At 49.6% G+C, this 12704-nt stretch overlaps 1 protein-coding gene across 1 annotated transcript; it reads left to right on the top strand.

Annotated features, from left to right (window-relative positions):
* Window positions 1–3067: 3067 nt before the first annotated feature.
* Window positions 3068–10330, top strand: LOC109687482 (aflatoxin B1 aldehyde reductase member 3-like). Its single transcript, XM_074081179.1, has 7 exons — window positions 3068–3354; window positions 5942–6129; window positions 6324–6428; window positions 7128–7224; window positions 7457–7556; window positions 8987–9116; window positions 9924–10330. Exons 1-7 carry the CDS (start codon window positions 3141–3143, stop codon window positions 10083–10085), a joined length of 996 nt encoding a protein of 331 aa, XP_073937280.1. The 5' UTR covers window positions 3068–3140; the 3' UTR covers window positions 10086–10330.
* Window positions 10331–12704: the final 2374 nt, after the last annotated feature.

Here is a 12704-nt window from a genome sequence, read left to right on the forward strand (position 1 = left end):
TCTGTGGCCTTATTAGCCATGCCTCTTTGTTTTGTTTGATTTGGTTTGGTTTTTGTGTTTTGTGGTTTTGCATTGCTGGGGATTGAACCCAGGGCTTAGGCACACTAGTCAAGTGCTATACTACTGAGCTACATTCCCAGCCCTATGATTCACATTTTTAACTCAACACAGTCCCAGTCCACCTTCACATGCTATTATGCCAGTCCACATGCAGTGAAAGAAACTTTTTAATGTGATGCTGGTGACTGAACCCTGGGCCTAGAGCGTGAGTACTGAATCAGTGCGGTGCTATTTCATCTCTCTAGTTACCTTTTCCTACTGTTTATATATATTTATTCCACCTTTGTATCACAAATATACAGTTACTATTTTTTACTTAGTCAATTTCTTTTTCAGTTTTTCAAAATATACAATTTATATATTGTAAATGTCATCCTTTTTAGTGTAAATGTTACTAGTGGTTGCGTAATATTCCTTAGTTTTGGGGTACAACATCTAAGATGAGGTCACTGCCAAAAGAACCACGAAGAATAGCAAGATAGTGAAATGTGATTTATTAGCAAAACAAAAGTACAACTTGGGGGAGGGGGAGTTGTGTTAGGACCCATTCCATCAAAACTGTGGGACTTTGGGGCTTTTCCCAATTGAATGCGGTCCTTGGTGGCATGAAATCAGGAGCCTCTTCTTGTGGCCCTTACAAATTGTTTGGCCCCTGTGTAGAGTTGGCTGGGTGTGGGAAGGCATAGGCCTGAGTTTCTTATTCCCTTTGCCCTTCAAAACCTGATGTTCTTTGTCTTTCCAGGTCTAACTTTGATATGGGGAGTGGATTCCATCAGAAATAGGGCCATTATTCATTAATCCAGGGTGAGAGCCATCTGGGGTTTCAGAATGGAATGTTGTAGCCTGGGTCATTTTCTCCTTCTTCCTCAGGGCTGCTTACCTGCCTGCATTAACACACAATTGTGCAACTTTTTGTCTTTTTGGTTTTTGGTGGTATCGGGCTCATGCTTGCTAGGCATCACTCTGCCAATTTGGCCAGACCGACTTCCAGCTGCCCTGGTAGCCCCTGGGTTTTTTTGTCTGTGCAGTGTCTCTGTAGCCGTGTCACCTATATGGAATCATGCAGTGTGCAGCCTTGATCATGGTTCTTTCAGCAGGTAAGAGTCACCTTTGTCATTCTGTAGGTCCGTAGTGTGTTCCATTGACGCGTGTGCCACAGTTGTGTCTTTATCCATTCTGCAATGCAGGGGTGTTTCCACGTTCTAGCGCTTTCAGTAAAGCTGAAACCAGGGCCCTCGGACAGAGGAGCAAGTTGAGGGTTCCAACACGTCAGGTCCAACCACTCATCCCACTGCGCCAATTAAAGAGACAAGTAGTGGTGAAGGTCAGAGAAAGGAGATTTACTATGCTCTAGGCCAGCACAGGAAGAGGCAGTAAGCATTGCAACCTGTCTTCAGGGTACAGGAGCTTCAGGTTTGAACAGAGGAAGAACTGGGGCAGGGGGCAAGAAGTATGCATAATTAAACAGTCCTTGTAAGAGTATGGTCAAAGGTGTGGTCTGGGTACTCATTAACTCAGGATTGGTCAGAATAGGCCTGGTCAATTTAAGAGTGCCATTGTTATTTCACCTGTTTTATGGAATTGTTCACATGATTTGAAATAATTAAATATCAATTTTTTAAAAAGATAGTCATTATTGAGAGGGTGGGTAGTTTCTGCTCTTTTACTTTTTTTTCTGGAGGGATTGAGGTTTGATCATGCAAGGCATATGGCTTGAGGCACAACCTCCAGTCCATTTAACTCTGGTTATTTTGGAGATGGGGGTCTCATGAACTATTTGCTTGGGCTGGCCTGGAACCAAGACCTCCTGCTCGCAGACTGCCAAGTAGCTAGGATCACAGGCTGAAAGGGCACCTGGTTAGTTTCCACTGTTGACACAAGATGTCTATCCATTGGTCTTGTCTTTCATAGAATCCAACATGCCTGAAAAGAGACTGCAAGAGAGCCTCAGAGGAAAGAAGACAGATGCAAAGGGAAGGCAGGGAGGCCAAGCTTTCTCCTACTTGTAGTTAACTTGGAGTCCCAGGTGGAGACTCAGTGTCTTTTAGCAAAAGCAGTTTGTCAGTACCTGCTTAAGCACTGTAAACACGTGTGTATAGGGAGTGGTGTGAACATAGGTCCACAAATCTACCCCTTAGGTGAACATTTACTAATGAGATTGCTGAGTCATTACCACTTCCCTTGGGTAAATATTCAGGAATAAGCTTGCAAGTGTGCTAAGGTTAACTTCATAAAAGCCCATTATTATTTGCTTTCTCCACTGAGATGGAACCCAGAGCCTCCCACATGCTAGACAAATGCTCTACCACTGATCGCCCCTGTGCCCAGTTCTATTTATTCACGTACAAAAAGGAGATAAATCCTTTTCTGTTTCCCCACGTGTAAATTACCATTTCCAGTCTCCTCATTTTTCTGTCTGTGCAAATCCAAACCTTTTTGTCTAGAAAACTTTTCAAATACTTCCTGCAGTGCACGTTTGCCACCTGTGAATTCTTTGCACCTTGGCTTCTGAACTAAGTCTGTGTTTGGCCCTCAGGTTTAGAAGCTGTGTCCCCTGGGTGGGTGGAAGTCAGGCTGACAGGGACGCTGTGTGGAGCCCTTGGCAAGGCTCAGCTGTGGGACAGCACTGCTGGCGGGGCAGGCCTTAGGGTCACCCCACCTAAGGTCCCTCCCGGGTGATGGGGGAGAGACCCCAGGGCAGCTCTGAGCAAGGCCAGGAGAGGAGGAACGACAGGACATGGAGCCAGAGGAACCCCAGCCTTCGGCATTTGGGTTCGCGCGCAGCCCAGAACCCAGCTCAGTCCTAGGCACCTGTGACCACGACCAGTATAGTGTGTGTGGCACTAGAGCCACGCTGTGCGTGGGTGGCGCACTGCCAGTGCAGAGGGACAGAGCCACCGGAGCCGGGTGCACATCCCCGCCCCTCCCTCCGCTTGCCCCGCCCCTCGCGCGCCTTGCTCCGCCCACGTGGGCGTGGCCAAGCTGCCTTCTTAAACAGCCCGGGTTCGCGGAAGCTGGTGCAGCCCACTGCTGTGCGGGACTCACCGGTTGTCCACATCTGTCGCTGCAGCGCCTCCATCATGTCCCGCCCGGCGTCGCAGGCCCGGCCCGCCACGGTGCTGGGCGCTATGTCGATGGGGAGCACCATGGACGCGTCGGCCAGCGCCGCGGCCGTGCGCGCCTTTGTGGACCGCGGCCACACCGAGATTGACACGGCCTTCGTGTACACCGACGGCCAGTCCGAGACCCTCCTGGGCGGCATGGGGCTCGGGCTGGGTCGCAGCGGCTGCAAAGGTAACTCCAGCCCCTGACCTCCCAGGGCCCTGCACAGCGGACCCCTCCCCAGCTCATCTTAGCTCCTTTCTCGGGGCGCTGGCTTCTCCCTGCCTTCCCCAGAGCTCTGTGAACCCCAACCTGCTCAGGCCCGTCTAGCATCGGACAACTGGACCGTGCTTGCCCTGACTCCTTTCCCACTTCTACCAGGAGGTGGCCTAGTACCTGCTCTACAGGGATCCCCAGTCCTGGTCTAATTCTGAACCACGTGGCTGCACCTCCTGGGGCACTGACAATGTTGAGGGGGTTGGTTTTTGTTTTTTGGCAATACTAAGGTTTGAACTCAGTACTTGAAACTTCCAAGGCAAGTGCTCTATCACTTGAGCCACACCTCCAGCCCGATGTTGGAAATCTATCATAGGCAGCCCCTCATCTTGGCCTGTAGATGTACTTGCAGGTCTCCTCTGCAGCAGTCCTGTGCTTACCATCCTGGCATTTTGTGACACAGCCCAGATGGCATTGTGGAGCAGCACATCTTCTCCTTTTCTCATGCCAACCTTGCTAACCTTTGTTCTGAGAGTTCCCACTGCTTGTTGGTTTGACAGTAGCTGGTGCTTCTCTTGGATGGCAGCCCTGGGAGCTGTAGTGACCCCCTAAAGGGGTTAGAGCTGTGGGGGTCATGCATCAGCCTTCTCTGTGCCAGACTATGTCTGAAGCTGGAGGAGAAAAATTGACAATTCCACACCAGGAAGCTGGGACTGTGATGGTGGCTGGGGAGTTGAGAGGGAGCACTTCTCAGGAGAGAGCCACCAGAGAAAGCTGCCTCCAAAGGGAACTTTAGACTGAAAGAAAAGACAACTTCTGGGCTGGTGGAGTGGCTCAAGTGGTAGAACATCTGCCTAGCAAGTGTGAGACTCTGAGTTCAAACCCCAGTACTGCCAGAAAAGAAAACAAACAGAAAAAGACAGTTCCTGCCTGTACATCTAGCTACTAAGGCAGGAAGGTCCTGAGTTCAAGGCCAATATGGACAATGATCTAATCTCAATAAACAAAAAATGTAGAAGAGCTGGAGGTGGGCTCAAGTTATAGAGTACCTGTCTTCCATGAAAAGCACGGAGTTCAAACCCCAATACCACATACACACACACACACACACACACACACACAAATGTAGAAAGAAAAGCTGGGAGTTTGTAGGTAGTGGGCATAAATAGGAAAAGGCACTGAAATTTTATTTTCATTAGTATGATGAAGATGAAAGTCATAGCCTCAGCGTTGCTGGGTGGATGATCCAGCACTTGAGCCACACCAGTCCTGTTTGCTTTAGTTATTTTCCAAATAAGGTCTCTATTTTATGCCTGGACCAACTAGGACTGTGATCCTACTATTTATGCCCCCTGCATAGCAGAGATGGCAGGTGCGTGCCATCACACCCAGGTTTTTATTGCTGAAGATGGAGTCTCCCCTGAGTTTTTGCCCAGGCTGAACTTGGACTTCAAACCTCCCTACTCTCCTTTCAAAGTTGCTATGGGGGCTGGTGGAGTGGCTCAAGTGGTAGAGTGCCTGCCTAGCAAGCGTGAAGCCTAAGTTCAAACCGTAATACCACCAAAAACAAAGCAAACACAAAGTTGCTACGGTCAGGACAAAAATGTGGATTTACTCGGAGGGTCATCAACTGGATAGATTTCATGGGCAAAACCCCACCTTTCCTTTCAGGAGGCCCCCACTGAGGCCTCTCCAGTCTCTTTCCGAAGTTCCTCCTACATCTGCCTTACTGTTCTCCCAGTAACAGGTCTGTTTGCAGACCTGCCCTTCCTCCATGCTGCATTCAGGAACATCTTTCACAACTAAAGCTGACCATGGAGTTCCCAGATTCAAAGTGCTCAGAGGCTCCCTACAGCCCCTGAAGTCCATACTCCATGGGGTGCTCAGGGCAGTTTGTCATCTGTCTGAGGCCCTTTCTCTTGGCCTGTGGTCTCCACCCCACACCTGGTGCTCTGAGAGTGGACTAGCAGACATGGCTCCCACACAGGGCATTCTTGCTCCTGGCTCCTGGGTTTTTAAAGCCTGTGTCTGCCTCTGCAATGAGATTCCCAGTTGTCCTCAACTGATGGTCTCTGGACCAACCTTGACATTCATAGTGAGGTTCTCACGAAAGCCTTCTGAGCTCCCAGGTTGCTTCCCACTCCTCTGCTCCAGGCTCTTGTGACACCTGTGCCATAAGAACCTCTCTTACTCTACTGAGGCCTCTTAGACTTCAAGTCCTTGAGGACAGAGAGCTTCTGTGTCTACCAGCTCAGGTGCATGGTGGCACATCCAGCTGCACCATATTTAAACACCAGAGGAAAGTCATCAGTGGCTCATAAAGACCACTTCTAGGCATGTCTGCTCAGTCCTCAACTGCCCTAAAAGGTGTTAGCATTCCTCTCCTGATAGCATTCCTCATTGAGAGAATGAGATTCAGACAGGCTCAGGAACTCGGTCCAGGCCACACGCTAGTAATGGCAGAGCTGGGACTTGAACCCACGTCTGTCTCTTAATCTTTATATTAGATGCCCTGTCTGATGGTTGTACAGTGTCTTGAACTTCCATTTCTCTCCCTAAAAAGTGAAAATTGATACCAAGGCCATTGCAATGAATGGGAACACACTAAAACCTGACAGTGTCCGGTTCCAGCTGGAGACATCATTGAAGCGACTGCAGTGTCCTCGAGTGGACCTCTTCTACTTACACATGCCCGACCATGACACCCCTGTGGAAGAGACACTGCGTGCCTGCAACCAGCTACACAAGGAGGTGAGGAAGTTCACTGAGCTTCAGGAGGGAGGTGGTCTGTGTGCTCCTGTCCTAATCTGACACTACCAGGAAAGTGATGCACCCAGGCACCAAAGTGGAGCTGGTGCAGACCCGACTTCCAGGACCCCAACCCGTGTCCCCTTCCAGGTTTCTCCTGGGCTGTGCTAGGCTGACACCAAGCCTCTCCCCTGCAGGGCAAGTTTGTGGAGCTTGGCCTCTCCAACTATTCCTCCTGGGAGGTGGCTGAGATCTGCACCCTCTGCAAGAAAAATGGCTGGATCATGCCCACTGTGTACCAGGTGAGCAGTACCTGGTGTGCCGGGGCTCCAAGGTCTCAGGCTCTGATCCCAGATCCAACTGCCCTCTGTGCCACACTCCCTTCCTCAAAGCCTGCGGGTGGCTCCAGGTGCCCTCAGGATGATATCCAAGTTCCTCAGCCCAGCCTCCAGGCACCTGCTCCCTTCCTGCCTGAGTGTACACCTTGGTCGCTTCCTTCCTGCCCTGCTCTGTCCTTCAGCCTGGAACACTAATTGTCCTCCATGAGAGAAGTGCTCAGGTCTCCCTGAGGTGGCCCTCCCCAGGGAGCCTCACCCCCTGCCTGGGATTTCAGGCTCTGCTTTACTTCCTCCTCCCCATTCACTCAGTGAATGTCTATACACCTGCTTGGTGCCAGGCACTGGCCACAGAGTCTCCTAGTGCACGATGAGCACCTCTTTGTCATTTCTACCTGTTTATACTTTACCTTACTGAAAAGTCCTGGAGCAAGTACAGGTATTGTGTCCTTTTGCCTTTTGCTTCTGAATCTGTCATACAGTGGGAACTTGGTTCTCATAAGTGTGGGCTGAAGAAATTAATATACCTTGACCTAAACACCCTCCACCACCACCACTAGGCATATGCCATGATTGTTGGGGTCCTAGGATTATTGAAGACTAACCTATGGTTTTACAAGACCCATTGGGGTTCGTTTTCTTGACTCCTGCACCCTCTCCACCCAGGGCATGTACAATGGAATCTTGCGGAAGGTGGAAACCGAGCTCTTCCCCTGCCTCAGGCACTTTGGATTGAGGTTCTATGCCTTCAACCCCTTGGCTGGTATGGCTGCATGATGACAGCTCCTCTGTGCTGGGTGGGCATTCCTGGGTGGACTCTGTGTATTCCTGCCCTGGGGGATGCCCAGCACAGGCCCTGGGAAGAATGAGAGCTTTGCTTAGAGCTCTGACTGTGTCCCCATCCCTCCTTCCTTCCTTCTCTAGTGCAAAGCTGTGTTGGGTCTGGCAGCTTTGAAAGAAGTTTGGGCTGGGGTCTGATTGCCTCCTTCCCACAGGGGGCCTGCTGACTGGCAGGTACAAGTATGAGGACAAGGAAGGCAAACAGCCTGCAGGCCGCTTCTTTGGGAGTAAAGTAGCGGAGCTCTACCAGAATAGGTGAGTCTGGGATGGAGCAGACAGGATAGGAAGTGACATGGGTCCTCTTAGACTGGGGTAGAGAATTCTTAAGGCTTCCTACTTTCCTAGGAAGCAGTCCCTTCCCTGGTGCTGCAAACTGTATGCCAAGGACTGGCTTCAAACTGTGATCCTCCTGATCCCTGCCTCCTAAATAGCTAGGTTTAGAGCTGTGAACCACTGGCACCAGGCTTTGCTTTTTATTTCTTGAGACAGAGTCCATCTCTATAGCTCAGGCTGGCCTGGAACTCTTAATCATCCTGTCTCAGCCTCCCAAGTGCTGGGACTACAGGTGTGTCCCACCATGCCTCATACCTAGTCCCATTCTTCAGAGGCAATTTTGGGAAATTCTTAGAGCTTCCTTTGCCTCCAGCACTTACTGTGGCCGCTCTAAAGTATACACTATGTTGCCATTCTTTCATACATCAAATTTTGACGTCTGCTATGGAAGGCTGGAGAGCTCCTGTTTGTAGACTTGCACAAACCAAGTCTACAAGGTTGCTTCAGTGACAGTGCGATCCACTTGCCTTTTTCTGCCCATGGGAGGGAAGGACATCCCAAGCCACACTTCCTGCAGGAGGCTCCATTGCTAGTTTTGTTGCAATGGCCAAGGACATAAGTGGGAGCATCTGATATTTACAGTCCCCTTGTGTGCATTGCTGTGATTTAAAGCTTTATCTGCCTGGGGGTGGGGGGCACAGCTCAGTTGTAGTGCATGTGCCCAGCATGTATGTGGTCTTGCATTACATCCCCAGCTCTGCAAAGAACAACAGAAACCCTAAGATTCTTACGTGCACCCCTCCACCCCAGGGGTTTGCTATCCTTCTAGCTGCCATTAGGAACCACTGCCCTGACCAGTGGCTCTTGAGTGGATTTTGTACACTGCCAGGGCCCAGGCATGTCCCTGGGAGAATCTGGGACTGGAGGTCTTTGCCACGAGTTCACCATAGTCCAGAATGCACAATCAGATCCTCACCTGCTGTGGTCACAGTGTGGAGCTGGTGGGGACTGTTTCTTTCCCTCTCTGAGCTGATCAGCGAGGTCAGGGCAGGAGATGGCTCAGCCAAGGCCCCAGAAGCTGCAGTGGAGTCAGGACTTGTCACTGGTTTTTCTTCTGAAGCTTGGAGCACATGGGTGTGGTGCTGGAGGCACTTGAGAGCCCTGCATCGGAAGTTGTCTTGTAGCACATGGGGAGCATGTGAGATGCCACATTTTATGCTCCCTGAATTTCTCCCCAACCCTAAACTAAAAATAACACCTGGTGTATGAGGGGCCAGGAATCTGAATGTGTCTGGTCCTCAGAATGCCCATCCCCCACCTGAGGACCCAAGCCCCTCAGTGTTGTAGGAATAGGTTGCTCTGCAGTGACCCCTAGGGTCCTGACCCCTGTGCCACCCTCCTCACCTGCTCAGGTACTGGAAAAAGGACCACTTCAAGGCCATCGCTTTGGTGGAGAAGGCCCTGCAGGGTGCCTATGGCACCAATGCCCCCAGCATGACGTCAGCTGCCCTGAGGTGGATGTACCACCACTCCCAGCTGCAGGTAGCCAGGGTCTCTTGTACTCTGGGGGGAGGGGCAACGGGGGCTTTGAGGGCTCCAGGGCCATTTGGTTACTTCTGTAATGACTCCTTAACTCCTCTCAAGGGTCTCTGTGGCCTGGCTGTTTTGGGTAGAAATCCTGCTGTTCTCAGAGAACTCTGAGGTGCCTGGTTATAAACACTTTCTTGCAATGGCCTGATTAACTGTGATCATCACAATTTTTACCCGGGGAACCTGGCTCAGAGAGGGTAGTCCTCTTGGCTAAAGTCCACATGGAGTATGGCCCGTGAACATGGACTTGACTCAGAGCCTACATTTTTTTAAAACATTAGTACTTATTGCATCCCTTCCTACCACCCTGGAGACAGACCTACATGTATAGCTGGGGCTCCCCCTTCCCTGCTGTCTCAGGTTAGTTTCCATCACTGCTTTCTCCAATGCAGGTGTTCTATTTCAATGGGCCCCCTTTAGTGAGTAACTGGTCAGTGCCAGGCCTGTAGCAAGTACTGTACACAGTGTGCAAATCCAATATTCACCCTGTACAGTAAAATCAGCAGGAAGCCAAAAGGTCACCTGACCAACCCAGGATTCCCTTCCCCCAGGTGCTCTGCCAATCACATGGGTGTAGGTGAGGCTTTCAGATCCAAAAGGTCACTACTGTATGTGGAGGAAACAAATTCCTGCAAGAATACTACAAGCTAAAATAAACAGTACAGATCCCAGTCTTAGAAGGGATATGGTGGAGGGGGCCAGTGACTGGAGCCACCATTGTGCAAAAAAGTGCTGAAGTGTGGCCGTCTCCCCTTCCAGGCTAACCTCGGGGACGCCGTCATCCTGGGCATGTCCAGCTTGAAGCAGCTGGAGCAGAACTTGGCTGCAACTGAGGAAGGGCCCCTGGAGCCGGCGGTCGTGGAAGCCTTTGATCAAGCCTGGAACCTGGTTGTCCATGAGAGTATCAACTACTTCCGCTAGGCTGTACTGGGACTGCAAGTGGGCATTGCCTGTCACCTCTTCTTTCTCCCACCCTAACCAGGAGCTGATTTTGCCCATTCTTTCCTTCTCATCCCTATTCCAGATCGGTTGTCTTCTGTTTCCCTGCAATCCACTCAGTTGCCCTCAGTGTGAAGCTGGCTGGGCTCTGCCTTAGCACCTCCTGTTGAATAAAGCTGGCACTTACCTGGCTTCAGCCAGGCTGTGTGCATCTGGTGACCTTGCTAGTTCTGCTACCTGAGGCCTGCTTCCTGCTGTCCTGAGGGCATGGGGAGAAAGGGGTGGTGATGTCATTAGAGGGCACAGGCAGTTGGGAGGGTCTCCCCCAAATTCCAACCCCTGAACTCAGCGTGTCCTCTTGGCAGTGGGCTAGAAAGGATCTCACCCTGTGTTCGTGATGGAAAAAGAGGGCCATGAACCATATACTAGAAATCCTCACATTGTTTCCCCTGCTGCCCTACCCATTACCAGACTTCTGACACCCGATGTGTGGGTTCCACCCACCAGCTTTATTCATCTGACATGCATAAGAAAACATGGAATCAAAAGGAGTAAATTTATGTCAGGCACTGGTGGCTCATGCCCATAAACCTAGCTACTTGGGAGGCTGAGCTATGTAGGATCAATTTTTGAGGCTAGCCTGGGCAAATAGTTTTCAAGACCCCATCTCCAAAATAACCAGAGTAAAATGGACAGGAGATATGGATCAAGCAGTAAAGTGCCTGATTTGCAAATATAAAACCCTGAGTTCAAAACCTAGTCTGACCAAAAAACAATTTAGAAAAAGAGTTATTTTATCTAGGTAAAAAATTAGATACTGCAGATGCAGTGGGGTCCTCCTGTTTTCCTAGTAATGGAAGCAGAGGCAGGAGAACTGGGAGTTCCAGGTCAATTGGGCTACATAGTAATGTCCTCTCCCGCTCAAAAAAAGAAAAGAAAGAGAGCAAAGAGTAACAAAAAAAGAGAGCGAAAGAAAGAAGAAAGAGAGCAAAGAATAACAAGTTAACTGTCATAGTGATGTGAAAATGAAACTTCTGCATTGCACAAATTAGATCATAATCTTCAGATGCAAATTTCTGCTTGAAAAAATTACCAATTTGCAGGGACTGATGTTTCATGCTTGTAATCCCAGCTACTCAGGAGGCTGAGGCCAGACTGAGTAACACAGCAAGGCCCCATTTACAAAAATCAAACAACCAAAAAAGGAATTATATAGAGGTTTAGCTCAGCTGTGCAGCACTTGCCTAGCATGCACTAGTCTTTGGGTTTGAAACCCAGTATCAAAAAAAAGTTATTATTATTCAAAACTTTCGTGCCAGTTTTCTCCTTTCCATATGGCCAGTAATATCACTATATTCCCCATATACGTGGTAAATATTGAGAAGAATGTGTATTATTGTCACCTTCCCTGAGAAATGAAAATGCAGTGCTTCATATTGGATTAAGCAGGCACCTGGCCCTTCTAAGTTGACAATTATTTGACTCTGTGACTCCTAATCCTGCTGGAGTAAGTTCTCCCATGCTGACATACACCCTGTCTTAAGGCAGGAAATACAGATATGGAGCCTGAGGAAATCTCTTTTGTTCATGGCAAGGTTGCATAGAGATCCTCCGCAGAGCTTGTCTTCATGGAAAGTTCTGTCGCTCTGGCTTGTGGCTGAAGAGGACTCAGGCTGAGACTGAAATTAGCAGGGGAGCATATGAGTGTTTGGGCTGGAGGGCGATGTCCAGTCCCTTTTGAGTGGCACAAGTGACACACACGTGACTCTCTTGAGCCAGGTGCAAAGGCTCTGACGTGCTGCTCAGAAGCTCAGAGTCTCCTGGAGTCGCTGGAGTTCTCTGGGAGACGCTCAGTAGAGCGCGTTCAGGGGAAACTGCCTCCTCTCCAAACCTGCAAAGTCAAGGACTCACGACAGAGCCACAGCACTGGAGGACAGCACACTCCTCATTCAAGCATCAACACGACGCCATTCCTCAGCTTACAGCACTGTTTGCAGTGAAGGAAGAGCCGTGGGTGCCGTGGATGTGAAGTCACTGTGGGCTATTGAAGCTGAAGTGAAAGTGATCACTTTGCTCCATCGGCACTGAACATTAGTGATTGATCTGCTGCCATGATTGAACTTGGATTTGGCTAAGGTCTTCTTTCAATATTTATTCAGCGAAAGGTGAAACTCCAAAAGTTCTCACCTGGTAAGGTATACAATACACGGTCTCTTCCTCGTCTAGGGCAATTTTAAATTGCCCTAGATTATTTCATTAATGAGTTATGAAAACACTTGTATACCAGTATCTATTGGCATATATCCAAACTTTTATTACAGTAACAGAAGTTGCAATACATTCTGATAAAGCATCATTTAAGAAAATCTGCTGGGTGCCATCTGAGACAGGTGAACAAAGACAGGCAGCTCTGGGTTGAGGACAAATGCAAGCCATAGTCTTCAAGTCAGTTCTTTTGATACTGGGTCTCACTAGGCAAAGGTGATCCTCCCACCTTTGCCTCCTGAGTAGCTAGAACTATAGACATGGGCCTCCAGGTCTGGGACCCTTAAATAATCTTTTTTTGGGGGGGAAGTACTGTGGTTTGCACTCAGGACCTCA

The sequence above is a fragment of the Castor canadensis genome, chromosome 7, assembly GCF_047511655.1.
Source record: "Castor canadensis chromosome 7, mCasCan1.hap1v2, whole genome shotgun sequence".
In the NCBI taxonomy this organism is placed as follows: domain Eukaryota; kingdom Metazoa; phylum Chordata; class Mammalia; order Rodentia; family Castoridae; genus Castor; species Castor canadensis.